A 26,295-nucleotide genomic window follows, 5' to 3' on the forward strand; every position below is an offset into this window, starting at 1 on the left:
GCGGGGACCCTGCTTCCCCTTCTTTCTCTCCACTTGCCTCTCTGCCTACTTTTGATCTCTCTCTGTCAAATAAATAAATAAATAATCTTTTAAAAAATGGATAAATAGAATCTTAAAAAAAAATTCTAAGATTCAGAAAAGACTTCTTATAGTTATAGCTAGATATGTAGCTTCCAGAAACGGTTTAAGCTCTATTTCTTTTCTGACAACCCTCATATCATTTTGCAAGTGGGCACCAGTCTTCCTGAGAGCATCTGTGAAAATGGATGGGAGGTGTTTCCTTAATTGGAGAAGTGATGAATATGAAAAATCCAAGTTGAGCTATTTTGGATAATTGACCAGTTAGTAAGAGTGATTTATCCATTCATTCAATAAATATCTTTTGAGAACCCACTACGTTACTGGCAACGTGCCATATAGAAATAGAAAGATGTATACAATACAGCCTCTGCCCTAATACAAATAATGGAGGGCAACCGATAGATAAATGCACTAAAGCGGTATGGTCCTATGATCAATGCCTGTACAAAGGGTAGAGAAGACTCCAGGAGTTAAAGATTTGGGGAGTTCTTTTTGGAGAGAGTTATTTTGGGGAGAGTATGTAAGTTAGTTAGGAAATGATTCATTTCCTGCCTCTTACAAGGGGTCTCAGGTATGTTGGGAATAGCATGTGCGCTAGGCAGATTAAGTAGCAAGAGCAAAAGCACAGAGGAACAACACAAACTGGCACATTGGGGAATGGAAAATAGTCTAGGATTGCCAAAGCTTATGGTGTGGGTAAGAGATGAGGCTGGAGAGGTGGAGAAGAGCTTAATCTTGGGCCACTGGTATGCCATGCTATGGACCCTTGGCCCACTCAGTTGGCACCGGGAGTCTTTGTCGGAGTGAACAGTCATAGGGAGATCGATGGGGGAGACAAAAGAGTCAAGACAAAAATTCCACTGCCGTCTGCCGCTTCAGCCTTGGATTTTGCATCTCCGTGAAAGAGAAGTTGTAAAAGTGAAGGCCAGAGCAGCCTCAGAGGTAGAGTTCTCCAACCATTTCCCTAGGAACATTCAGTAGAAAGATTAGAAATCCCCAGATTCAGTCAAATGCTTTAGAGCTACCAGTGACTAATAATCAAAAGCCCTAAGATGGGCCAGTGGGGAGATTCTAAAGCAGGGGAAGCCACACATATGTGCTTCGATTACAGTGCTAAGCATGGTTCTTATGTAATTGGGTACTTAGTTCACTGCTTAAATAAAATCCAGTTCGTTATTATAATAATGATAAAGGATAAAGTTAAAAATTAAAAACAAGAAGTTACTAGCTTCTAATAAATACAATAACATGATCGTTGTCTACATAGTAAAAGAGAATTTCTGGGGCTCTTAATAATTCACTGTGTTACTAGGAATTTTCAGAAATGAAATAGAGCAGAAATAGTCTCTGATATCTATAGAGTTAGTTTTATGGTTCCGAATTTGCATCTAATACAGTGTTGATAGATGGACTTTGGAAATCTTAGCCTGTAAGAAATGGGAGCAGAAGCAGAGATTGTTGCTGCTGTCACTAATAACTCACACTTATTGAGTGTGACAGGCACAGGCACTTATTTGCAATTCTTCACAGCAGTTTCAAGAAGCAGGAACTACTATTAATTTAATGTTATAGATGAAGACACTGAAGTTCGGAGTTAGGTAATGTGTCTAGGGTCAGCCACCCATGAGTACTTGGATTTGAAGTCCTTGCTATGGCCATATAGTGACATCTTCCAACTGAAGGGAGATTAATTTTTCCCTGGGTTAGGGGGTATAAGGAAAACTATTTTTAATAGAAACCTCTCCTTGTAGGGTTTCCAATTCTGCCTCCTAAATATCACCATAATCCATAACTTCTCTACTAAAATACATAGGAAGGCTTTGCCTTGAAGAGTTTTAAAGGATACAGTGACCATTTCTCTTGTGATAACACACCTGTGTGAGTGTCATAGTCTAGAGATTGAGATCTCTGCTACTGGACATACTGTGTTTGGTTCGATAGTCTCCAATTCCCCTCTAAGGGTAAAATGATATAAGTTTATGTTGTTTCAGGAAGCCCACTGGTGTCCTGTACAATGCCTTTTGGACTGATGCTAAGAGAATGTCATGAGTGTAGGTACCTGGTGGGCTAGTTCATGGGCTATGACTTCGGTGACCAATAGTTGATCAGAAGCAGAAGAAGTGTTAGTATCAAAGAGCAGTGACGTCTCTTTATATGTGATGAGGCCCCAATTTTCCATGGCTCCAGACTCAAAGTCAGGAATAGCAATTAGATCTAAGAAATAAGAACAAACATACTTGATCATTATGGCTTCTGCATCAGAAATGGGATTTGCTTCCCCCTCAAATACATTGTGACACTTTCATGTATAAGCAGATGTTCCGAAAACATAAAGACTATTGCAACATTGACCTGGGGTCTTGCAGATGTACTGAAAATAATCAATACCCATTATTAAGCAGCATTAATTCTATCAATACAATTTTGGTTATAGCTGAAGTAACCTGTTGACATTTACCCACTTGTTTCAAAGCGTGCTAAACTCAGCAAATACCTTGGGTGCATTAGTGCTAAGAAAATGATTTTTTTAGAAATACTCATATTGTATTTTATATTAATACTACTCAAAAACTTTGAAAGGTATCAAATAATTTTTAGTATGTTTGAGATTCACCAAAACATATAATGAACTCATTTCTGTAAAAAAAAGAATAATATGGGATTTCAATTTTAGGAAAACATCTTTTAGGAGCAATCTCTATTGTCAATATTTCAATTACTTTTTCAAGAATGTGTGGTCTCTATTATGAGCAAGTGTCCTTTCTAAGGCAGTAGAGGAAAAAAGCTGTAGGCATCAATTATTTCTGACCTCAATTTCCTTTTCAACATTGATATATTCTCTACCCCTTGACAAAGTCTTGAGGGAAAAAGTGAAATTTAATCATTTTTAAGCAACTCAGGTATAATGCATATTAATTTATATTCTATCTGTGTGGGGTGTGTGTGTGTGTGTGTGTGTATGTATGTATGTATGTATGTATGTATGTATGTATACTCATTGCCATTGATGTCATGTAGGTGAGAAAACTTCTGACTAATATTTAATCTTGGAATTTTTACTTTTTATTCTGCTAGACCATTTTGGAAGAAATACGGTTTGACTAAAAAGGAAGGTAATTTTTTTAAGTTGAAATGCACCAAGTCACTTGCCTTGCGATTACATTGTCTGGAATTAATACTGGTTAATTCTAGTGGATAAAAACAAATACTTATAAGACAATCTAAAGTAAATTAGCACTAATAAAGATTAGTATTCATTAGAACTTCAAATGTGGGATGAATTTTTTTTGTAAATTACACTGATGATTTTATAGTTGGATTATCTCCAATAATCATTAGAGATACTTGTATCTAGTTTAATTTTTCCTAAACTGCATCCTTCTTTTCAGTTATTTTAAAAATACATTTCACGGGGTGCCTGGGTGGCTCAGTGGGTTAAGCATCTACCTTCAGCTCAGGTCATGATCCTCGGGTCCTGGGACGGAGCCCCGCATTGCATGGCTCTCCTAGCTCATTAGGGAGTCTGCTTCTCCCTTCCTCTTTCCCTCTGCCTCTCCCTGCTTGGACTCCTGTGCATGTGCTCTCTCTCTCTCTCTCTCTCTCTCTCTCTCTTTCTCTCAAATAAATGAGTAAAATCTTAAAAAAAAAAAAAAGTACATTTCATATGATCTTCAAGGTTGCATTGTTCAAGAACATGGTAAGGGGGGCGCCTGGGTGGCTCAGTGGGTTAAAGCCTCTGCCTTCAGCTCAGGTCATGATCCCAGGGTCCTGGGATCGAGCCCCACATCAGGCTCTCTGCTCAGCGGGGAGCCTGCTTCCCTCTCTCTCTCTCTCTGCCTGCTTCTCTGCTTGTGATCTCTGTCTGTCAAATAAATAAATAAAATCTTAAAAAAAAAAATAACAAGGTAAGGTTGTTGATGGTTGTTATTGGATCTTTCCTTGGCTTTTGACATAGAAACAACAATGGATTATGGGTATATTTAGTATATCTATACTAAAAAACAGATAGAACCTGCACTATAATAAATTAGCACTGAGACTCAAGAACAATAAGAATAAGCCCCTGGAAAAGCCTTTTGATGGTCCTTTTACCTCCTCTAAGGAAAAATGGCACAGATTTGGAGGGTAAAGAGAAACAAAGACATGATAAGGAGTATGTCTTAATTTTCTCAAGGGAAAAATATGTCACTGTCAGAAATTCTGAAAACCAACCTACATATGTTATGAAACCAAAGTTATGGTTTAATGTGTTTTTCTTAAGATAGAAAATCAAAACCAGGATAGACTATTCGTATCTTCCTATGTAAAAATCTGTTACTACCACATTCAAATTATCTACTTCCTCCAAGTCTTCTTTTATTTTTAAATCTTTTAAATCTTATCCTTCAACTTCAAATGCACTATAAACAGATAGAGGGACAATTTCTAGCTATTTACATAAATCTTTGGCAAATTTTATAAAAGACTGCTAGTCTTATACAAATACGGCATAGAAAAATGTTGTATGTTCCGGAAAATTCATCCAATTAAATCTAACATGTGATACAGCTATTTTAATATAAACCAGATAAAAGAATAAATGATCCACACTACTCAGACTTCTCATAAATACTTTTCTTTTCTACACTCAAGAACCATCTCTGAGGTACAAATTATTGCTTCCTGGGCTAACTGAACTTCAGTACTCATTTAAATCACATATAAAGACAAAAAAAGAAATCAAAGCAAGGTCTATAAGAAAAATAAATACAATGACACAGAATTTGAACCTACCCAGTTTGGGGAGTGGATAATTGATATCAAAGTAGTTTTCATAAAAATCAAGTAGCTTTAATGATGCTTCCAAAGCATAATGGGTTTGACTCCATTTTTCTGGAGATGCATAGACGGACACCTGGAAATGTTGATCAGAAGAAGTGGTCTTTGAATGTCACAAATCCTTGGCACAATCCCATTCCTAACAATCCTCACTCAAAGAAAGCTAGACTGAATTTTTCATGAAATTTTTAAAATAGAATTAGCATGGAACGTTAAGACGTTCCATAAAGTATTACAGCAAAAGTCAGTCTTAAAAATTATAAGCCATTTGTGTCTTCTATCATATTCCATTCCCTAGGTGCTAATCTGTAAATTTCAAGTTATATGAGCTCACTATATCATGAGAGCCCACCTGAGCTCATCACTATTATGCATTCTAGCACTTGAGTTCTAGCTTTCCAGAACTGTGTCTACCTGCACAAGTCAAATAAAACATAGGTATATGAGTTGGAAAAGCCTTCAAGAACTTATCGGATCCACCTTTCCATCTAGTAGACTTTAAACTCAAAAATCCCCAAATACGTTTCTTTACTCCCCAAGTAAATAACCACCGAGTGGAAAAAATTAAATTACATTCCACTTTTATTGGGTTTCAGGTATGCTGCTACTTTCATTTTATGGTGTGCTTTCATGCTCTGAATTACCTAAAGTCCCTCAGAACTTTTATACGAAGGATATATTAATAGTTACCATCTTTTGATGGCTTATCAGGCACAGTGCTAAATGTGTACATATGAAATCTAATTGAATCCTCTCAACAACCTTATGAAAAGATGGAAATACGTGGAAATTAAGTAACTTGCTCCAAGTCACCCAGCTAGAGAATTGCAGAGCTGCGATGTGAAACCTAGGAAGCTGAGCGGAACCCCTCCTCCTGAAGTTATGTGCCAGGACCTCCCATATGTCTATTAACTATGCAGAATCTGACTGTAGAGCTGCTGTGTTACATATCTAGATGCACTGCTCATAACATGTATCTACGGATCTGTAAGCATGATATGTATACAAATTGAAATAGTCATTTAATAGCTGTTTTTCATAAGAATTATTTTACGGTTCTTTGAATGTTTTTTGGTTCTTTGACGGTTATATTTAGTTCTTCAGGGTAAGCAGATGATGATGATGATGATGATGGTGGTGTCTCTACTGATATTTACAAAACTCTGTAAGATACCCATTGGGTATTTTAAGTTTTTGCAAATAATGAAGACTCTAAAAATTTGAAGTCTACCTCTCTTTGAAGAAAAAAAATTATAGAAAACAATTGGAAACAATGTGAATGTCCTAAAATAAGAGACTGACTAAAATTTCTTTTGGTGCTTCCATGCAGTATAATACTAAGCAATTGCTAACATAATATTATAGAAAGTTCCATAAAATATATTATAAAAGTACTATAGAAAATTTTAATGGCATTCAGTCCTTAGGGCATATTATGGTGAAAGTAGAGTTAAATAATCTAAAACATTATTTTGTAAAAAAATGAGTATAGACCATTATTGTATATACTCACATATATTGACATATATATGGAAAATATTTGGAAAACTTACACTAATATTATCAGTAATTCTATCTTGGTGATGGGATTTATGAGTAATTTATTTTTTTTTTGCGTATTTTGTGAAATAAGCATGATAAAAAGCATAAGAAAACAAAACCTCTTTGCTCTCAAGACTGTGTATAAAATTAGAACTCAGTCTTACCTTGACCCCTGAGGAGGTGGTGCCACTCACAGAGTTGAAATCACAAACTACATAGGCTACAAGGTATGTACTCATTTTTACAGTAGTTTCAAAATGATCTTCTAAGAGGCCTTCTTCAAGTTCAATTGTCTTCACCTACAGGAATGGAAAAAAAATTTGAAATTTGAAAGTTGGAGTATTTTACAACAGTACCTATGACTTAAGTCGGTGAGTTAGAAGAAGATCCCACCACTTTGAAGGACTTGAAGATCAATGGCCCATCCCATTCTATGACCTCTACTCCCCTTTTTTCTCTTATCCCCGGACTTCCTCTAAGACATCATGTACCACTTTTGGGACCCCAAAGGATGCCAAATCTTATTTTGTTGCTTGAAAGCATAAAAACATTTTAGGGGTTTCTACTTTCTTGATATGCAGTAATCTCCAACACTGGCAGAAATCAAAGTTATGCACTTCTAAGCAAAAATATCAAAGAATGTCTCCTTTCCCTTTGTTTGTTATATAATAAATCTCTGTTACAGAAGGAAATGGGATGCAAAATTGTGTGAGATGCTTTTCATTATCTTTTAGTCCTCTTATTTTTGTGTGAGGCAGGTGCTATTTCACAGGTGAGGAAGCAGAGTCTCAGAAATGTTAACTGAATTGCCCAAGATCACATGGCTAGTTCCACAGGAAGACCAAAATGTGGATGTGACCGTGTGACTCCAAAGACATTGTTCATTCTTTCACTCGCTGTGTGACAGCTTGAGTCATAGTCTTATTTTATCTTTGCTTCATTGATTCAGCAATGAAAGCAGGCAGGCCAAGGAGGTCATTAGTAATTTAAGCTTCTGCCTATCTGCGGAAGAAGAAAGAAGTTTTAAGCCTACAGACGGGCCAGCCACATCTATCAAGTTCACTGAGTAATTACTAATCTCTATCTTTAATTGTTCAGGATAGCTTGTCCTAGAGATGGTCTCTACCATGGTACAATGCCCCCAAATACTGAATGGATACAGATCCAATAATCTGAAAATACCACTTTCTTTAAATTGGTAACTGCTCTTAGACTAGCTTTCCCCTCCCAGCATCCCTTTCAAGGGATCAGGCTTGTGACAGCACTAACCAGGGCTTGTCAAGCCTGTTTTATCTATTTTATCTATTTGGGTAAGATTGCAGTTTGCTTTGGCAAGAGAAAATGCCTTGAAGTATTACCAGAAACTGCCTAGCCTACTTAAGTGACAAATGTTTATGTTATTTAATTCTACTAACATTCGAGTCTATAGAATTCCATTTAAACAATGAGGTCCTAAGTTTTAAGAAAACAGCAAACATTGACCAAATACTTTACAAAAGGTAGCACTATATATAGGACTGTGATATATGTACCTCCTGCAAGTTAACTTTGTAGAACAGCAGTCTCTTTTTTTGGGATCTGATTCAATGAGAATTCTATGAGCACATACTTCTATCAGACACGAGGATTATGGGAGAGGCCGGGGAGAGGGCGTCATGACTGCAGTCTTATGACCAAACTCCGTAAAAAACCATTTAGTCAAGTGGGTTAGAAGCAGGAGGGGAGAAGGAGGAAGGTTGTGGGACACTGGGGAGCCGAGACTCTCTGACAGGAGACACTGGTGGCAGGAGTGATTAGGAGATAGATGGGCATTCCCTCTGATTTCTTTCCCCAGATGAAGATATAGCCCATGGAGACTGAGTTTTGTTCTGGAACCTGGAGTGAACCATGTAGATTAACATTGCCTTAAATGGAAGTGCATGGGGTGTTCGTGTACGTTCTTGCGGATGATGATGTAATCTCCAAGTACAGAACATTTGTTACTAGACAAAGATTTAGCTGTTTCTCACAGTTGGCCAGACTTTCCTTACCCAGCAAGTATCATCAGCAGGTGTGTGTTCCTTTAAGGAAAGAAGGGGACAAAGAAACCCTCCAATGACATGCTGCCCCCACTAGTACATGGCTGGCTACCTCAATTCCCTTAAATCTTGTATTCTCAACTAAGCAGTTTGAGAGCTCAGTGTGTGTTGCTTCTTCTCACTAATCCATAAACCAGATTAACTGCTGCTGTGATTGTCCAGAGTGTAAGACCGTAGCATGACTTAAGTTGTCCTTTTTGGCCAACCACAGAAACTTGGGTTGGGCATGTCGGTGAGAAGCAGAAAGTGAAGCCAGTATTTGTTGGAAAAGTCACTATCCGGGCAACAGGATAAATCAGTTGAGACAATGCAAATATTCAAGGATCGTATAAAATATTTTTGAAACATGCACTTATTTGTCTTAAATAGGAGAAGTTTCCGGAGGTTTCTAAAGATAAAAAAAAAAAATTTAAGTTCTAATATAATGAAATGGCAATTATGTTTGCATCACATTTTAATGAAAAAGCTTGAAAATAATTATATTTTTACTTTACCTTCCATGATTACTCATGTGAAAAATGACATTAATAAAGAACTGCTGGGAAAGAGACTGAACTGCCCTTAAATGAACGTACAGTTAGAAAGCAGACCTGCAGTTCAAGTACACGATTGTTTTTACCTGGAAATGAGTAGGCTAATTAAATTGCTGTCTGGATGATCAGGGAAAAACTAGGATATGTGTCACGTGGAGTATTGTCACTTTTCCCCTTGATCTGTTCTGCCAGTCTATCAGAGCAAATACCTTTTTTACCAGCATGAAACAGAAATCTACGGAAACTCAGTGTCTTGTGTTATCGACTCATTTCTCCCCTTCAGGCATAGAGGCTGATCACTGTGGAGGGCAGAGAAAAAACTGGGGTAGGGCCCCTTGCTGGCTTATGATGGCCCAGCTGCCTTCTGGGCTGCTCATTTTTGCTGAAGCACGATCAGAAGAGCCTCTATTTTTGTCTCACTTTCCAAGCAGCAATTGTGAACTATTTTATATTTTGTCAAACATCACAAATGGCAAGCACATCATTAGTCAGGAAATATCAAATGAGGCCTGCCGTCAGCCGTATCTTTCAGAGTCTCCGAATTTTGAGGGCAAATAAAGGGTTCAAATGTCTCTTTCAGTTAAAAAAAAAAAAGTGTATAACTACCATAGATGATTTTCATAGATAATTTTAAGAATTACCCATGGAATTAAAAAAAAAAAAAAAAAAGGATTTCTAAGTTTCATCAGAGACCACTAGAGCAGAATTTCCAGGGAGGAACCCAGGCAGGGTTCTCTAGATCCTTCCAGCTCTAAATGTGAGGTCTGGACCAGCAGCGGTGGTACCACCTGGGAGATCATTAAAAAGGCAGAACTTTGAGCCTCACCATGCCAACCCGAATCAGAATCTAAATTTTAACAAGATCCTCAGATGATTCATCTCAACATTAAAGTTTGAGAAGCACTGCTCTGGGTGGCTCTGAATTTCATCATTGGCCAAGTAACACAGATTGAAAAAGAACATTGTTTCCATATGAATACGAATCAAATATAAATCACTTTTTTTTTTAACTTCTGGTATAACAATGCCCCACACAGAATGATTTTAAAATCTAGTAGGATTGGGGTTATTATATAATATGTAGATAGAGAAAACAAATTAATGGCTTCAATCTTGAAAACAAAAATATATATATATATTAAAAAAAAACAACAAAGACCAAGGCTCAACTTGAGAATGATTCCCCCAAAGTTTCTGCAAGTGACAATACCTTTGGCATGTTGGATAGTGCAAGGTGTCCACTTTCTCTTCTTATCTTGATGGAAAAGTTGGCTTTAAATGATGGTTCATCAAAGCAAGGGAAAGCCATCCGGGCTTCAGTTGGCTCAAAATCGGTTACTGCAATTATTCTGAAATGAAGAAACCACCGGCCAGAATTTTACAAGTGAAAGCAAGAAAAGAAATGAACTATACCTTCAGAACACAGCTTATCAAACCTAGAGGTGATATATTTGACTTCTCAAACTATAATCTTAGTGAATCTAGGCTGTCTTTTTAAATAAAACAGGGGTAAATTCTGTTACTAGCTGCCAATCGTGAATTATAAACAGTGCTAGGTGCTCTGCTTATGTGACTTCCTTCACACTCATGGTAGGCAAGGATATTGAGACTCAGAAAATTCGAGTAAGCATACCAGTTCCTTAGCTACTAAATGAGATAGGCATGTCCAGTCAACGTGATGCTGAAACTGACTAAGATATGAGTAGTAAAATACCATCTATAAGGATGGGGCTTCAGTTGGAGATTTTAGTACTTGTGAATGTGAGTGATGCCTTAGGCTGTGTTCTCAGAAAGCAGACCCTGCTTCATTAAAAATATGCCTCCAAGAGATGTTACGGAGGTAGGTAAGGAGTGAAGGAAGCAGGATAGGATAGAAGAAAAAGCAGACTGGATCCGGCATCAGTCCAATCTCTGGGGAGCTCTGGAATGGATACTACATCTTTAAGATTTCCCCGAATAGAGGCAAGGAGCTGGGATTTTATATTTTGTACCCCACGGGGAGCCTAACTCTCAGGAACTTCTAGCTTTCTCTGCTTGCTGACAAAGTAGCTCTAGTCCTCAGACTCTAATAGGTAGATAGATATTCTGATAAACCTCTATACCCTATCACCTGGATAATGTCTGAAATTGTATAATTACAGATTTATTCTTTGGACTTAAAGCTTCAATTAAGAAACAGAGCTGGAGGGGCACTTGGGTGGCTTGGTGGATTAAAGCCTCAACCTTCGGCTCAGGTCATGATCCCAGGGTCCTGGGATCGAGTCCCTCATCGGGCTCCCTGCTTCCTCCTCTCTCTGCCTGCCTCTCTGCCTACTTGTGATCTCTGTCTGTCAAATAAATAAATAAAATCTTTTTTTTTTTTTTAAAAATCACCTCTTCAGAGTTCCTTGCTACTTCTTGGGGCAATAAAACTCCTGTCCTGATTGAAGTCATTGGGTGGGAAAACTTTGTAAAATACTCAGTTGGCATGTTTCTTTTTGCCTTTTTCTCCTCCCCCCACCCACTCCACTTCCCCTTTCTTCCTGCCACAATGTGGACTTAATGCCTAGAGGTTCGGAAATCATTCTGTATTAGGAGGCAAGCCGTATGCCAAGGGCACTAATCAGAAAGATAGAAGCAGCCTGGGTCCTGGATAGCACCAGAGAGTGCTGTAGCAAACCAGTCCTGTCCTGTTTCTGGACGTCTTGCTGCATGAGAAAAGAGTGGGCCCCTATGTGGTTAAACCACTGTGTTTGGGTTTCTCTAACTGGCAGTGGAGTGTCACTGATCAAAGGTGTGAAAGCACCGAAACCCTCCCAGATGGACCCTGGCTCTGGACAACCAAAGCAGCCACCCCCATGGAACACCACGGATGCCTCTTTTTTCCTAATTTCATGTAACTGTCGGAAAATTCTGTTTTACTTTCCAAAACAAACGGCAAATTCAATCAATTCTCTCCATAAGCACTGCCACTAGCTTGGCCCCAGATACCCTCATTTCTTGCCCCCACCACTGCAATGACCTCCTAAAAAATTACTGTCCCCTGTGTCCCCCTCTCTGTATCATACTTGCAACATACACTTGAGCTTTATGGAGCATACATCAGATCATTATCTCCTGATGAATTCCCACTGCACTGGAGGAAAAGCCTAAACTCCCTACAAGTGGCTCAAAGTCTTTGCCTGATATGACCCCTTTCTACTCTACTTCTGTCCTTTATTCAGTGTCCTTAAGCCATGCTGGTCAGTCAGTCCAACCTCAGAACCTTTGCACTTGCTGTTCCTTTGTCTGGAGATACTCTGTCCAAAGATGTCCTTATCATTTTCTCCTTTTTGGAAAACAAAAAACAAACAAAAAAAACCCTCAAAACATTGCTCTCCATTTGAATGCATCTCCTTGGCAAGGACTCTTCTGACCACTTTGATCAATGAGTTCCAATCCCCAGCTACATTTTCTTTCTATCACAGCCCCTCAATTTATTTCCTTCTTAGCATTTATCATTTATCTTGCCCATTTAATTTACTTTCTTGTTCGGGTTGTCTCTTCCTACATATCTTACCACTCTACATTCAATGCCTAGAACATTGCCTGGCACATGGTATGTGCTCAATAAATGGGAGCTCATGAAATTGACCATATTTCTCAATTCTGCAAACACACTTGATCCTGCCTTCTAGATTTGAGTCATGCCATTTCTTGGGGAATGAACACACACTCTCACTTCCTTTCTTTCAAACCAAACCTCACTTGTGGTTCTTTCTGGTCTCAGATCAAGACTCATCTCCTTTGAGAAGCCTTCCCTATTTCAGCTTTCTGTGCCATGACCAGCCTTCCCCCTAGCACACCAACATAGCTGTCTCAACACAGTCACATACTGGTCTCTCCTCCTAGTCATTCTCCCTCTAGCTGTTTATGCCTTAGCATTCTGTGTTCTCATCTTCACTGATATTTCCTTAAGAAACAGCAGAGCTGCTGCTTCTTCCAAGTTTCCATGGTTTATGGAAATGACTGCTGAAATGTGCTCCTTGGCAAAGAATTGTAACCCATGAGGAAAGTATCATAAGAGACTAAACAGCTAGAGCAATGTCCTACCTTGTTTTACCACCATGAGTTCTGTATGTGCTTTTATAAAACCCTTGAAAACCATTGGCTAAGTTGGCCTGGAAGTCGATAGCCACAGAGTATCTCAAATCAGTCATTAGTGCCTCTGGAACCAACAGTGCAATTTGTTGATGAGCAGGATAACTCAAAACATTCAGCCTTTTTCCTGGTTTCCTGTATCTCAAATCTTCCTCTGATTGAAGGATGACATTCATGATTTCAAGGTCTTTGCTGTGCAAGATGATGAATTGGGTGGCATCTCTGACCAAGACTTCAATCTTCTCAGAACCAACAAAGTCCAGGGAGGTAAGATTTGGATGGACCAAAAGGTCATAGTGGAGAGGAATGACCACCCTCGGGAGCCTTAGCTCGTTCCAAGGAAATGGTTCCCCATTGGTGGCTACGGGGAAAGCCCCAGGGTCCTTATTGAATGGATCAATAGATGACGTTGAAAATTGAGAACAAATGCATATTTTGGCCATAATGGCTGAGCAGTAAAATCCCATGTAAATATTAAATATCAGTTTTCTGCACGGATTGGCCATTGCAGAAGAATGGATACTAAATCTATTCTCTAGAAGAAAAATTAATATCCAGACTAAGTCTCTTAATTCTCTGTAGCACTGTACTCACTCCAGTTATATCACACAGGATCTGAACGATACGTTTCAATAAACGGATTTGACCTAGAAGGAAAAAAGAAATTCATAGCATGTAGAAAATGAGTTCAATTAATAAATTACTCTTTTAAAAAAGTATGGGAATTGAGAAAACCTGCTTTCACAGAAAGAAGCCAAATAACCACAAAATGAGGTAGAAATTGAGCTATCATTTGATTATTACTAAAAATCCTGTGGAGGCCAAATGAAAGGACTATGCCTTAAAATTTTATGTGTAGAATTCCCTCTGCATTCCTATGCCATGAACTTCAGACAGGTATGTAAATTCATTGAGTGCTAAATATTTTTAATATTTGGCTACACCATTCTGGCTGTATCCTGGACGCCTGAAAATTAGCTGAACTCAGAGAAACACAGTGGAGTGGCAGCTACCAGGAGTTGTGCGGTGGGAGAAATGGGTACAAACTTCAATTGGAAGGTTTAACAAGTTCTAGGGATCTAATATACAGCATGGTGATTACAGATAATCATACTATATCTTGCACTTGAATGTTGACTAGATTCTCACTGTCCTCACAAAAAAATAGGTCCGTGACTTTCTCACTGCAAAAAAGAAGTGGTGATTATGAGATGGGATGGAGGTGTTAGCTGATGCCACGGTGGTAATCATTTTGCAATATAAAAACGTATCAAATCAAGGTGCTGTACACTTTATTTTTTTTTTAAGATTTTTAAAATTTATTTATTTGACAGAGACGGAGAGAGTACAAGCAGGACAAGCAACAGAGAGAGACAGAGAAGAAGACTCCCCAATGAGTGCAGAGCCTGATGTGGGGTTCCAATCGCAGGACCTTGGGATCATGACCTGAGCCAAAAGCAGACGCTTAACTAACTGAGCCACCCAGGAACCCAAAGTGTTGGACACTTTAAACTTACACAATGTTATAATGTCAGTTATATCTCAATAAAGCTGGGGAAGATTTTTTTAATTGAAAAGATGATGACACTTCCTTCTTTTTCAAATAAGCATTAAATGGTGGCTAGGAGTGCCTGGGTGTTTGACTCTGTTGAGCATCTAACTCGGTTTCAGCTCAGGTCATGCTCTCAGGGTTCTGGGATTCAGCCCTGCATTGGGCTCTCTGCTCGGAGCCTGCTCCCCACTCTGCCTCTGTGGTCTCTCTCTCTCTCTCAAATAAATAAATAAAATCTTAAAAAAAAAAAAAAAGAAAAGAAAGAATTCATGTGAAGATTTTGGCATAGCACCATAATTAGTAAATACAAATCACATAAATGTTAAATATTAAACCATTACTGTGTTACTATTACTTGAATTCTCTGGCATAGATTAAGGACTATTTCCGTCTCCACTTGCAGCAGACACACTCCAAGAAAGCTGTATTTTACTGGTAATACTGGAGAGAAAGTTCTTGCTATTTACTTATATTCGTATAGCCTTTAGCCTTAGATCAGTAAGGACTTGAAAAGCCAGCTAATATGTCTTCGGTGTCCTGGTGAAGAAACTGAGCAAAATTGGGATGAAAATAGAGCCCTTGACCCTTAGTCTGGGGACTTTCCTTTATATTCAATAGCACTTCAGTGAAAAAAACGTCTTGGGATCCAAGACAAGAATTGCAGGAAATGTTTGGGAAAAGCTAAGAAATCTCCGGAAGAGAGAGTGAGTCAGTAAAGCTGAAGGATTCTTAAATCAAGTCCCAACCTTAACCTCACACACATGCCGACGATGCAGTGCCAGATTCCCCCCACCCCCTTTCTCGGGAGCCTCTCTTAACATGACAAGATCTCCTCAATACAGCAGTTTTATACCTTAAGTTCCAGTAATTATCCTCACTGAAAAGTTCTGAGGCTTAAGAAAAATGGAAGAGAAATGTTGAGGAGTTACCTTAATCCATGCTGTTGCAGATTTGAATGAAAGGGAATTTACTTTTGATTTCACTTTCTGTTCTGGTAGGACCCGGAACTTAGCGTGCCTACTGATTACAACACTAGCTGGTCCGTTAGAGTATAGACGAACTATAGATGGTCGTAGGACAAGAGCTTTAGCCCAAAAGGCACGAGACTTCCCCCTGCTTCAAGCCCTCCTCCGTCCTCTGTGAAAGGAGCATTTAATTGTTTTGATTCTGCCCCTCTCCAGTTTGTTATGAATTCCTTTTGATTCTTCACTTTCAATTTCTTTCTTTTCAAATTTTAAACAATGCCTCTAGTCATTAGAGTAGTCTAGGTCCTCATTACTTCTCACAATGACCTTCACTCAGGTCTCCCTGGCTCCTCAAGGTCAGGTCTGGCAGTTTACTGGTCTGATGCCAGCCCGGACTCATCCTTGACGCTACTGCTTGATCATGGCGTGCCCAGCTTCAGACCTTCCTGGCGTTTCATCCTGTTTACACAGAGAGGCAGGTCCCCATGTGGAGACCACGGAGGACCCCACAGACTCTCTCATGCTCTGTCTGGTGGTTTTGTTTAGATCCTAGTGCATTAAAGGACAATGCCCCCACGCAAGTGCTATTCTCAAGGGAAACATAACAAGCTTGACTCTTACTGTCCAACAGCCTGTCCTCATGTTCTGGTGTTCGGGCCTCGTCCTGCCACACGTTAGAATTTGCAACCCGGGCTTTGGCTCAACATTCAAGTACTGCCATGATTCGATCTTAGCTAAATCTCATGCCTTAATTTTTTTTTTTCTCTTTTGTTTTTTTTTTTTTTGTTTTGTTTTTTTTTTCATGTCAACCTGGATAAATGATTTGATAAAGCAGAGGAGCGAATGTCCAACAGGTGGCCTCCACCGAGGTCTACCTGGATAAATGATTTGATAAAGCAGAGGAGCGAATGTCCAAGAGGTGGCCTCCACCGAGGGCTAGAGGCACAGGGTTGAATGGGGACCCTAAGGGTGGCATTGTGTGTAGTTAGAGGGGCATAGTGGGGTGGGGAGGTTGACTGGAAACAGGTGTGTGTTGGGGGAGGGGGCAAAGAAGAGAAGGCTGTAATTCTGCAGCAGGGGAGGGAAGGGGCAAAAGTTGTAGAGGAAACTGGGGGTACTTTGGTGACTTTCTCCGTCACGGGGCCCAGCTCAGTGTGTGCATGTTCTCAGAACTCTGCCCCACCCAGGAGAACAGGGTTCTGGGACTGGGCTTCAGAAGACAAAGTTGAGGAAGTTCCAGGTGACTTCCCAGCTTATTACTTAGAACTGTTTCTCACCAAAATGGGGTCCTAATTTTTTTTTTTTTCCTGATAACAGAATAAGCTTTGGGATGTTTGTGGCCCAGAGAATTCACATATCTCACTCTTTCACTTTACCCTGGCCTTTGAACCGTTCCTCATTCAGACTCTCCTTAGTGGCTCTCTCTAACACAGGTGCACTCTTGGGACGCCTGGGTGGCTCCGTCGGTGAAGCCTCAGTCTTCAGCTCTGGTCCTGATCTCAGGGTCCTGGGATCGAGCCTCCTGTCAGGCTCTGCTCAGCAGACAGTCTTCTTGTCCCTCCTCCTCTACCCTTCCCCCTGCTCATGCTCTCTCTCTCTCTCTCTCAATTAAATAAATGAAATCTTCAAAAAATATAAAATGATCAAAAGTAAAAGAAGAGCCCTCCTACCTGCAGGCATGCTGACAGCCACCACCCAGTGTCTATCACCTCCTCTATCAATCACCCCTGACTGCTTAGTTCCTTCCTTCTTAGCATTTGTCAACATCTGATACTACATTATGTACTGATGCATTTGTTCATCTGTCCTTTCACTAGAACATAAGCTTCTTGCAGGCAGGGAGTTCAGCTACTTTGTTCATTCCCAAATGCCCAGAGCCTGGCCTCTCAGTTCATACCTGCTGACTGAGGGAATGCATTTGTAATATTTTCTTTTTTCCATTTCAGATAGCCCTGGGCTTGCTCCATGCTTCAGGCAGACAAGGGAACTTTACATCAGTGGATGTCCCCAGCCTGGCCTGTCCCCATCTTCCTGAAGCTGCACTCTACGTGTGAGATATCTCTCTCCATGTCCCCTGTGTAAACCTACTTGTCACAAGGCAAATACCACCTTGGAAGTGACACAGGCTCGCTTCCAGTCCCTAACTATGGGGACTTGTTCTGTTAGTGCTACTGACTCTTATCTTCTGCTAACAGGTTTGTGTTTCATATTGTTCTTTCAACGATCAACTCCTAAAGGCTAGGGGCCAAGCAGTACACCTCCACCTCTTCCCAGCACCCCACAGGTGTGTGTACCTCATAGGCCCTCAACAAACAAGTGAGAATGAATGAGTGAAAATGAATTTTCCCGAGAGTTGAAACTTACTTGGCAAAATGTTCAAAGATTTTTACTTATTTTTAAATGGAAAATTTCTCAAATATATTACAGATGTTTCCATCCCCTTAGGGTGTTCTCAACAGATTTAAACTTGAATGACTCAAGGTTTTGTTTTTGTTTTGTTTTGTTTTGTTTTGTTTTATTACAAACTGGACCTAAAGTCAAGAGAATTGAACTTGCCATCTTCTTAAAGTAAGTTACTTCCTTATGTCCAAATTAGAGACAATAATTCTCTCCTTAATTATTAAATAGGGTTATTGTCAATGTCAGAATCAATTTGAGACAATATGTAGAAATCAGTTTATAAATGTTTTATGGACTTTAAAGTTGTTTACATGCATACTACCTTGATAATAATAATCAGTGATTATGTTATGTTATAATAAAATGCTGCCCTTGAGGCCAAGGAGATATAACAAATAACCCTATGTTACTATATATTTTTGAATTCTTTTGAATTGGATACTCTACAAAGTTTATTTCAGTTCCTCCATTATTATTAGATTTGTATTTACTTTCTATTGTTACCTTCAACTGTCCCCAACCTCCCCTCTAGAACTGTTTCAGGATTTTTCCTTCAAGAGTGCTACAAGTTGAGGGCGCCTGGGTGGCTCAGTGGGTTAAGCCGCTGCCTTCGGTTCAGGTCATGATCTCAGGGTCCTGGGATCGAGTCCCGCATCGGGCTCTCTGCTCAGCGGGGAGCCTGCTTCCCTCTCTCTCTCTCTGCCTGCCTCTCCGTCTACTTGTGATTTCTCTCTGTCAAATAAATAAATAAAATCTTTAAAAAAAAAAAAAAAAAAGAGTGCTACAAGTTGAGGGCACCTGGGTGGCTCAGCATCTGCCTTGGGCTCAGGTCATGATCCCAGAGTCCCGGGATCAAGTTCAGGGTCCTGGTCAAGTCCAGGGTCCTGGGATAGAGTCCCACTTTAGGCTCCCTGCCAGTGGGGAGCCTGTCTAAATAATTTTTTTTAAGGGCTAAATGCTGAAAAATGAACAAACAAAGCCAACTGGATATTATTAGAGGCACTCAGATGCCTTAAAAATTATTTCCTAATGCTGCCTATCTTGTAGGTGGTGAGATTTCGCCATAAACAAACAGATAAAGAGCCCTCCTGACAGATGACATGTTACTAGTGTTACTAGCGTGGCTCTTGAATTCTCTCCCCTTAACATATGTACAGCTTGACCTTTGTCAGTGCTTGATGCTGCCACTCTGAATACCCAGCCAGCCGACAGTTCTGAAAACCACTTCCTCTTCTCAGCCTCCTGTCTCTTTTCAAAAAGATCTCTAAAAATCTCTTGGGATCTCTAAAATTCTTCACAGTATGATTGTGATGGCTCTGTTTATTTTCAAATAAATAGAGCCAGAATCTGTAAAATGGTTTTGATATTTTTAATTAAAAAAAAAAAAAAAGAAAAGAAAACTTCTGATGGTACAAAGACCCAAGGCCTAACCAAAATATGGAGAGAAGGGGTTTGCGTGGGGGTGGGAACATGAAGTTCACCTAGTAAACACACTCGGTAGCTTCTTTTAAACTCCCTTAGTTTCAACAGAAAAGGAGAAAAGTATAATACCAGAATTTTAAACCAGCAACTGACAGGAAGGTGGTTTTTCAAAAATTGATATCTTCAGTATGCCTTCTGCAACATTTATTAAAAACAAAAACAGAAGACTGAAACAATAAAAATCTTACACTGCTAAAGTAGAACAGAATATTAAGCAGCCCTGACATTAGACAACTGAAATTGTACCACATTTAACATTTTTATTTAATAGCCAAATGAAAAATGCCGGTGCTTCTGTCATTTTCTAAATACTACCTAAATAACTGATGACACATTTTCAAGCAGGAAAATGGCTGCAAAAGAAAGCAGAGCGCTTCTGAGCTTCTTAAATACTTTATTTCGAAAGGCAATTTTAATGCTTCCAAATGATAAAACTTCTGATTAAACCAAAACACATTTCTTGGTTTCCTACTATTTAAAGATAGAGCTTAAACATCCATAAGAATTTTGACCCTGGCCAGGATAGAGGAGGGACTGCGATTTCTCCTTGCACTTGAGACAACCAAAAAACTGGACACGGGACGGTTTGCAAGACAAAGAATATCAGGCAACTGGGGGCAGCCATGATCCCAGAAGAGAAGGAACAAATGAGGTCGGCCCTGTGATTGTCCCAGTTTATTGCCTTGAGGGATTCCACACACCTGTGCCTGGAGCGAGACCTTGGGCAAAGCCCAGCAGACATTTTCTGTTGAAGAGATGGAGCTGAGATTCTGGGAAAGCAAGGAAACTCGAGTTCCTAGGAAAAGTACTGAGAAGACAGAGGTACAGAAAGAGAGAGGGTACTTTGGAGATCTGCCGAAGTTTCCACTTGAATATTCAGCGGATCACTGATCAGCACATGCATGTGCAGAAAATGCATAAGCCAGAGACAGGAGCACTGGCAAGCATCCGAGGTAATGGTACTGGGCTCCCATACCAGGCAGAAACTGCCTGCGTCTGCCAGTCCGACTGGAAAACCTCAAGATCAACAAACCAACAGCTAGAGTACACAGAGGGGTCTTGCCTCGGTGGGAAGGAGCAATTCAGCCCTGTCTCCCAAATCTTAAAAGCAAGATCCAAAAGGATCAGATCATTTTCAAGTAGCTTAACTGTGTCCCAGCACGAGCTCAAGAAAATTTGAGTAATAAAAAATAATCACCACCCAACTGGGTAAAAAGGTGAGTAGCGATTTTTTTTTTTAAGATTTTATTTATTTATTTGACAGACAGAAATCACAAGTAGGCAGAGAGGCAGGCAGGGTTGCTGGGGGTGGGGGGAGCAGACTCTCTGCTGAGCAGAGAGGCCGATGAGGGGCTCAATCCCAGGACCCTGGGATTATGACCTGAGCCAAAGGCAGAGGCTTTAACCTACCAAGCCACCCAGGTGCCCCTAGCAGCGATTTTTTTTTTTTTTTTAAAGCTGTTTTTTTCAGTCACTGCAGTAAGAGAGAATGCACACCATGGAGAGGGGTAGGCATCTCAGAAGGCAAATGCTGGGAAGGACTTCTTACAGGCTGTGTCAGGTGACCAAGAAGGGCTTCTTGAAGCAGGGCCTTGTTTTGGTTCAGATGATCTCAGTGGTAGGGCTACTTCTGTAAGGGCGTTTCTTAGTAAGGAAGGAAGACTGGGGCGCCTGTGTGGCTCAGTTGGCTTAGCAGCTGACTTTGGCTCTGGTCTTGATCCTGGGGTCCTTGGATTGGGCCCCACATTGGGCTCCCTGCTCAGCGGAGAGCCTGTTTTCTCCCTCTCCCTCTGCCTGCCACTCTGCTTACTTGTGCTTTCTCTCTCTGTCAAATAAATAAAATCTTAAAAGAAAAATAGGGAGGGAAGAGTAGATCAAGGGTAAGGCTGTAATTCGTAGGGAGACACCAGTCATTCCTGTGGGTCAGGATATGGAGGTGTTTGGTCATTTTTGGCTCAGTGACAATGTTCACGTTTTGCCCGTTTTCAGACACGAGTCTGAAGTTAGCCTTTTTTGGTCTTCGTCGATCGTAGCTGTAGAGTAGGTTTGTCCAGTGCTGTTCTATGAAATAGTTCATGTTCAACAATAGGTCAACACCGAGGCCTGGCTGTGGGTACCAGGTCAGCTCTTGGGGGACAGGGACTGCTTTTTTCTTTCTCATTATGCTAAGCAGGTCTTGGACTCCTGATTTTGCCTCCCTGGGTCCTATGAGGCTGTCAAAAGCTTAGCTCAGCCTATGTTTCTTTTTTCCACCCCTGAAAATGCCCCAGGCGTGAAAGAATCCTTATATGCCTCTTGGATTTCCATCCTCTCTAGACTCTTGGCTGAGTAACTCTTGGTCTTTGATGCTTTAAAGATGTTTTCATATTTTGTCAGTGTTTCTAGTTGTCTTCACTGTGCGTCCAATTACATAGTGTGCCATTACTGTGGTTAGAAGGACCCTCTCTTCTGCCCTCTTTCCCCTGCAAAGACTTCCCTAAACCTCAGAAAGAGTTTTACTAGAGCCTTTGCCCGGACATTATCCTCATTTACTAGAACTGTTTCAACCCACCGAGATATCTGATCGCCTTACAGTGATTCCACAATTTGATGGTCAGACAATTAAGTAGTTTTCACTCCACTTGGGTTTAGTCCTCTTTAACCCTACATGCATCACACCCTTCAGCTTTCTCCCTGCACAGTCCAGAGTATCATCTGATCATGTTCTTTCTATATAAATATAGACCCTAACAAGCCCCACCCTAGTTCCTTTTTCCTACTCCTTTGGGGTTCCTGTGACCCTCCTCTTTTCTTTCCTTTTTTTTTTTTTTTTAAGATTTATTTATTTATTTTAGAGAGAGAGAATGAGTGTGAATGGGGAAGGGACAGAGGGAGAACATCTCAAGCAGACACTTTGCCAACCTTAGAGCCCCACACGGGGTTTGATCTCACAACCCTGAGATTATACCTGAGCTGAAATCAAGAGTCGGGCACTTAACAGACTGCGCCCCACCCAGGTGCCCCTTTGTGACTCTCTTCTATGAAAATTATATATCCACCTGTTAACCTCTAATACGTTTGTATACTAAGTAAAAGTGGGTGGGCTCAGGGTTATACTTCTGAAAATGTGTTTAGTAAGCTAATCCCCAATTTTTACCTAAGAGGAAATAGAGGCCTTTTCTTTCCACTCGTGTCTTATGTTTGTACCTCCCTCGAGCCAATAACTGGTACAAAACGAGTCAGTGTGCAATAGGTGATGATGGGAATATTTTTTAAATAAACCGTTACCAACTAAAGAAACCTAGTTCTAAGGGCATTTATGTGAACTTAGCTCTCTGAATTTTATTGAAATTATCAAAATAGACTGGTCACCTTATCCTCAAAGCAAGGCAACCCTGAGTAACCCTAGGATTTTCAATTCCACATCAATGTCATCTAGTAGCCAAACAATAAACTCTATTGAGAGAAGAGAGCAAAAGCAGTGGTAGCCTCATCTAGTGGTGACATGTGTAACTGCAGAGAATCGTTTGTCCTAGCACTTTGCCTTTATGCAGACATACATCCCATGGCAAATTACACAATCCCAAAAGCTCTAATCAGACACATTTATCTAATGCACAAACTAGACCTAAGAGAATCAGGTTTATAGATAGGCTTGGATTTCTGGTAAGTTGAAGGCTAGGGGTCAAAACTTCTAGGATTCCAATAAATCAAATGTGGATACATGAGTAACTCTGCTTTGGAGGCAGAAGCTTCATGCTATCAGTGGGAACATTAGAAATGGGGTAGCTGGGCCTCCCTCTAACCTGTACTGATAGGGTGCTTTCAAGTTCATCACACTTTTACATAGAAATTTTTCTACAAGATGCGGCTTTTGAGGGCTTTTCCTCTTGTCTGTAAGAATGTTCAGAAGCCTTTCCCATTATTTGGATAAGCATTTCACTCATATCGAAGATACAAGGAGTATCAAGTAGGTCACATATCAGTTGAAGGGGAAGGAATGCTGCATTCTGTCAGGAATCAGATTCTCATGGAGCCAGTGGTGTAATTCACATCTGTTCATTATTGACTAAAAGACCATAGACAGAGGGTGCCTGGACGGCTCAGTCTGTTAAGGGTCTGCCTTCCACTCAGGTCAAGATCCCAGGGTGATGAAGCCCCACATTGGGCTCCCTGCTCAGCTGGGAGTCTGCTTTTCCTTTTGCTCCCTGTCTTTGTGTGAATGCTCTCTCACTCTTTAAAATAAATAAATATGGGGCGCCTGGGTGGCTCAGTGGGTTAAGCCTCTGCCTTTGGCACAGGTCATGATCTCAGGGTCCTGGAATCAAGCCCCGCATCAGGCTCTCTGCTCAGCGGGAGCCTGCTTCCCCCTCTCTCTCTGCCTGCCTCTCTGCCTACTTGTGATCTCTCTCTCTCTGTCAAATAAATAAATAAAATCTTTAAATAAATAAATAATAAATAAATAAAATAGACCTAAAGAAAGAAAGAAAGACCATCGAAAGAGTTTCAGAAAAAGAGCACAGAAGGTAAACTAAAATAAAATTTTAGCTTTAATCTGCGGTTTGTTCTTTTTTTTTCCTAGAGGGAAATATATTTTTTATTTTTACCTCCAAAGTACATTTTTTGCCATTTAAAATTTTTTCCAAATAAAAGATACTTCAGTTTTCTCCTCCATTTCCTCCTCCCTTTTTTCTTGATTGGCAACCGGGTTGATCAAATGGACACAAGTCCATGAGAGTTGAGAGAAGGAAGAGATCCTCTCCCATCCTCTGCTCAAGCTCTTCATTTTTCCACCTCTAGTTTTTTTCTGGGTTTTTTCTAGGATCAGTGAGGGATGTAGGCAGCTGGAAGGAAAGAGAAAAAATCCTTTTGTTTCTCTGGTACTGCTTATCCAACTTTTTCTTTGTCATTGATGTTTTCTGTGTGATAAGCTCATATGTTTCTCTCTTATGAATTTTCTCTTAATGTTTTTGGCTCTCTGCTCAAATCCTGAGTGTCTTTCAAATTACGAACTTAGATTTGCATGTGTCTCCAATAAGTTTCCTACTGAACACATGCAGTTCTACAAATTTCTGAGAAGAGAATTTTACAGTTTTAACCTACATCTAAGTAAGTCACTAAAAAAACAAACAAAACAAAACAAAACAACAAACAAACAAACAAACAAAAAACTAGTATTGTTCCTCAGTCCAACATATCAAAACTTCCCAATATTCTAAGGGAATTACTTTTGAACTTCATCTTTAAGAGATCCGAATCCAAATTATCAGGTATAATAGAGTTCACTGAGGGGCAGAATACCTTTTCAAAGTATTGTATCCCTCCAAGGGTTTATACAAGTTTCATTTATAATTGATTGACCCATAACATTTTGCTTTACCATTTTATGTTGTGAAAAATAACCTTAACCCCTCTACCACAGTGGAAATGTGATTTTTGTTTATCATCTGATGGAATATTTCTGTGCAATTTATAGCAACCTGGTGGACATAAAGGGAAGCAAAGCAAATCGAAGACTTTTCCACGATCATCTCTTCTGTACTGAGAAAAATGTCATTCTCAATGTACGTTCACTTTCCTTGAAATGCTCAGAACATCAAGTATTACTTTTAGAGAAGAAGGAAGCACCTGTTTGCTAATATGAAGGAAAACAGGAAGAAAAACACGAGGGTTCTACATATTTAGCATAGATTAAGCAGCTTTCAGCTCAGCTATTCTATTAAAAATAAGGCAATCTTTCTGTTTTGGAAGCTAACAGAGCTTTCTTCTTTGAAAGTGTCAAATCACCACCACTTACAGACAAGTGAGGGTAGCAGCATTGTTCATTTCCCAGCTGTTTACTGTGGATACATTTTGGCAGAGTGCTACCAGGGACTGTAACCACCTTTGCCCTCATTTAAAACATTTTGTGTCCCTGTAAATGTGAATATGTGTATGTGTATGGATGTTTCCTCCTTATAAGAATCACAATAATATACGCCTAGTAAAAAATCAACTACTACAAGAATTAGAATGAAAAGCAACAGAAACACTCTCTACTCTTTCCTACCTATGGTCACACTTCTCAGAAGTAGTCATATGTAAAACTTTTCTCTTTTAATTTCTGATGGTTATTTACCCAATTCTAAACAACATTTGGGGTCACTATATCTTAAAATAGGTTTTTTTTTTTAAGGGTCTTTTGACTCCTGGTTTGAAATATGAAGATTTCATATTGGAGTAGACATTCCTCCTACTCCAAGTTTTATTATTTTTATTTTAGTTCCTCTGTTACCTTTATATCTTTAAGCAATACACATAAGCCTTGGTTTCTGCTTCTATCAACTTTAGACATTATCTCTTTAACCTCAAATGTGTGAGACAGCAATGACTAAAATTTACTGGAGGTTTACTATTTGCCAAACATGGTTAAGAGTGTTTTACGTGAATTATCTTATTTCATCCTGATAGCAACCCTCTGAGGTGTCATTCCTAATTTATAGATAAGAAAAAAAAGATATGGTGCGTAGGGAATGCCTTGCTTCAGGTCACAAGGCCAGGAAGGCGGCAGAGGGACCAGGTAATCTGCATCTGAACCTATTACCTTCCACAGGAGGGTTTTACATCCTGAGTGTCCCTCCTTCCTCTCTGTTCCACTTCCACCATCTGTCAACCAGATCTTCACTTTTACAGCATTAAGCTAGATAACATTGCCAGTCTATTATGTAATTATATTGAAATCTTCTGTTTTTTTCCTTAGAGGTCAG

At 39.8% G+C, this 26,295-nt stretch overlaps 1 protein-coding gene across 1 annotated transcript in view; it reads right to left on the reverse strand.

Moving 5' to 3' along the window:
* The window catches only part of ERAP2 (endoplasmic reticulum aminopeptidase 2), a 37,558-nt gene extending 21,812 nt beyond the window's left edge, over positions 1-15,746 (reverse strand). The window contains exons 1-6 of the mRNA XM_032335683.1: positions 15,653-15,746; positions 13,124-13,818; positions 10,263-10,401; positions 6,606-6,740; positions 4,855-4,975; positions 2,141-2,295 (exon numbers count right to left, since the gene is read on the reverse strand). Of these exons, the coding sequence (XP_032191574.1) occupies positions 2,141-2,295; positions 4,855-4,975; positions 6,606-6,740; positions 10,263-10,401; positions 13,124-13,677 (1,104 nt within the window). The 5' untranslated portion in view covers positions 13,678-13,818; positions 15,653-15,746. The remainder of the gene's footprint in view (positions 1-2,140; positions 2,296-4,854; positions 4,976-6,605; positions 6,741-10,262; positions 10,402-13,123; positions 13,819-15,652) is intronic.
* Positions 15,747-26,295: the final 10,549 nt, after the last annotated feature.

Source organism: Mustela erminea, chromosome 3 (assembly GCF_009829155.1).
Source record: "Mustela erminea isolate mMusErm1 chromosome 3, mMusErm1.Pri, whole genome shotgun sequence".
NCBI lineage: Eukaryota > Metazoa > Chordata > Mammalia > Carnivora > Mustelidae > Mustela > Mustela erminea.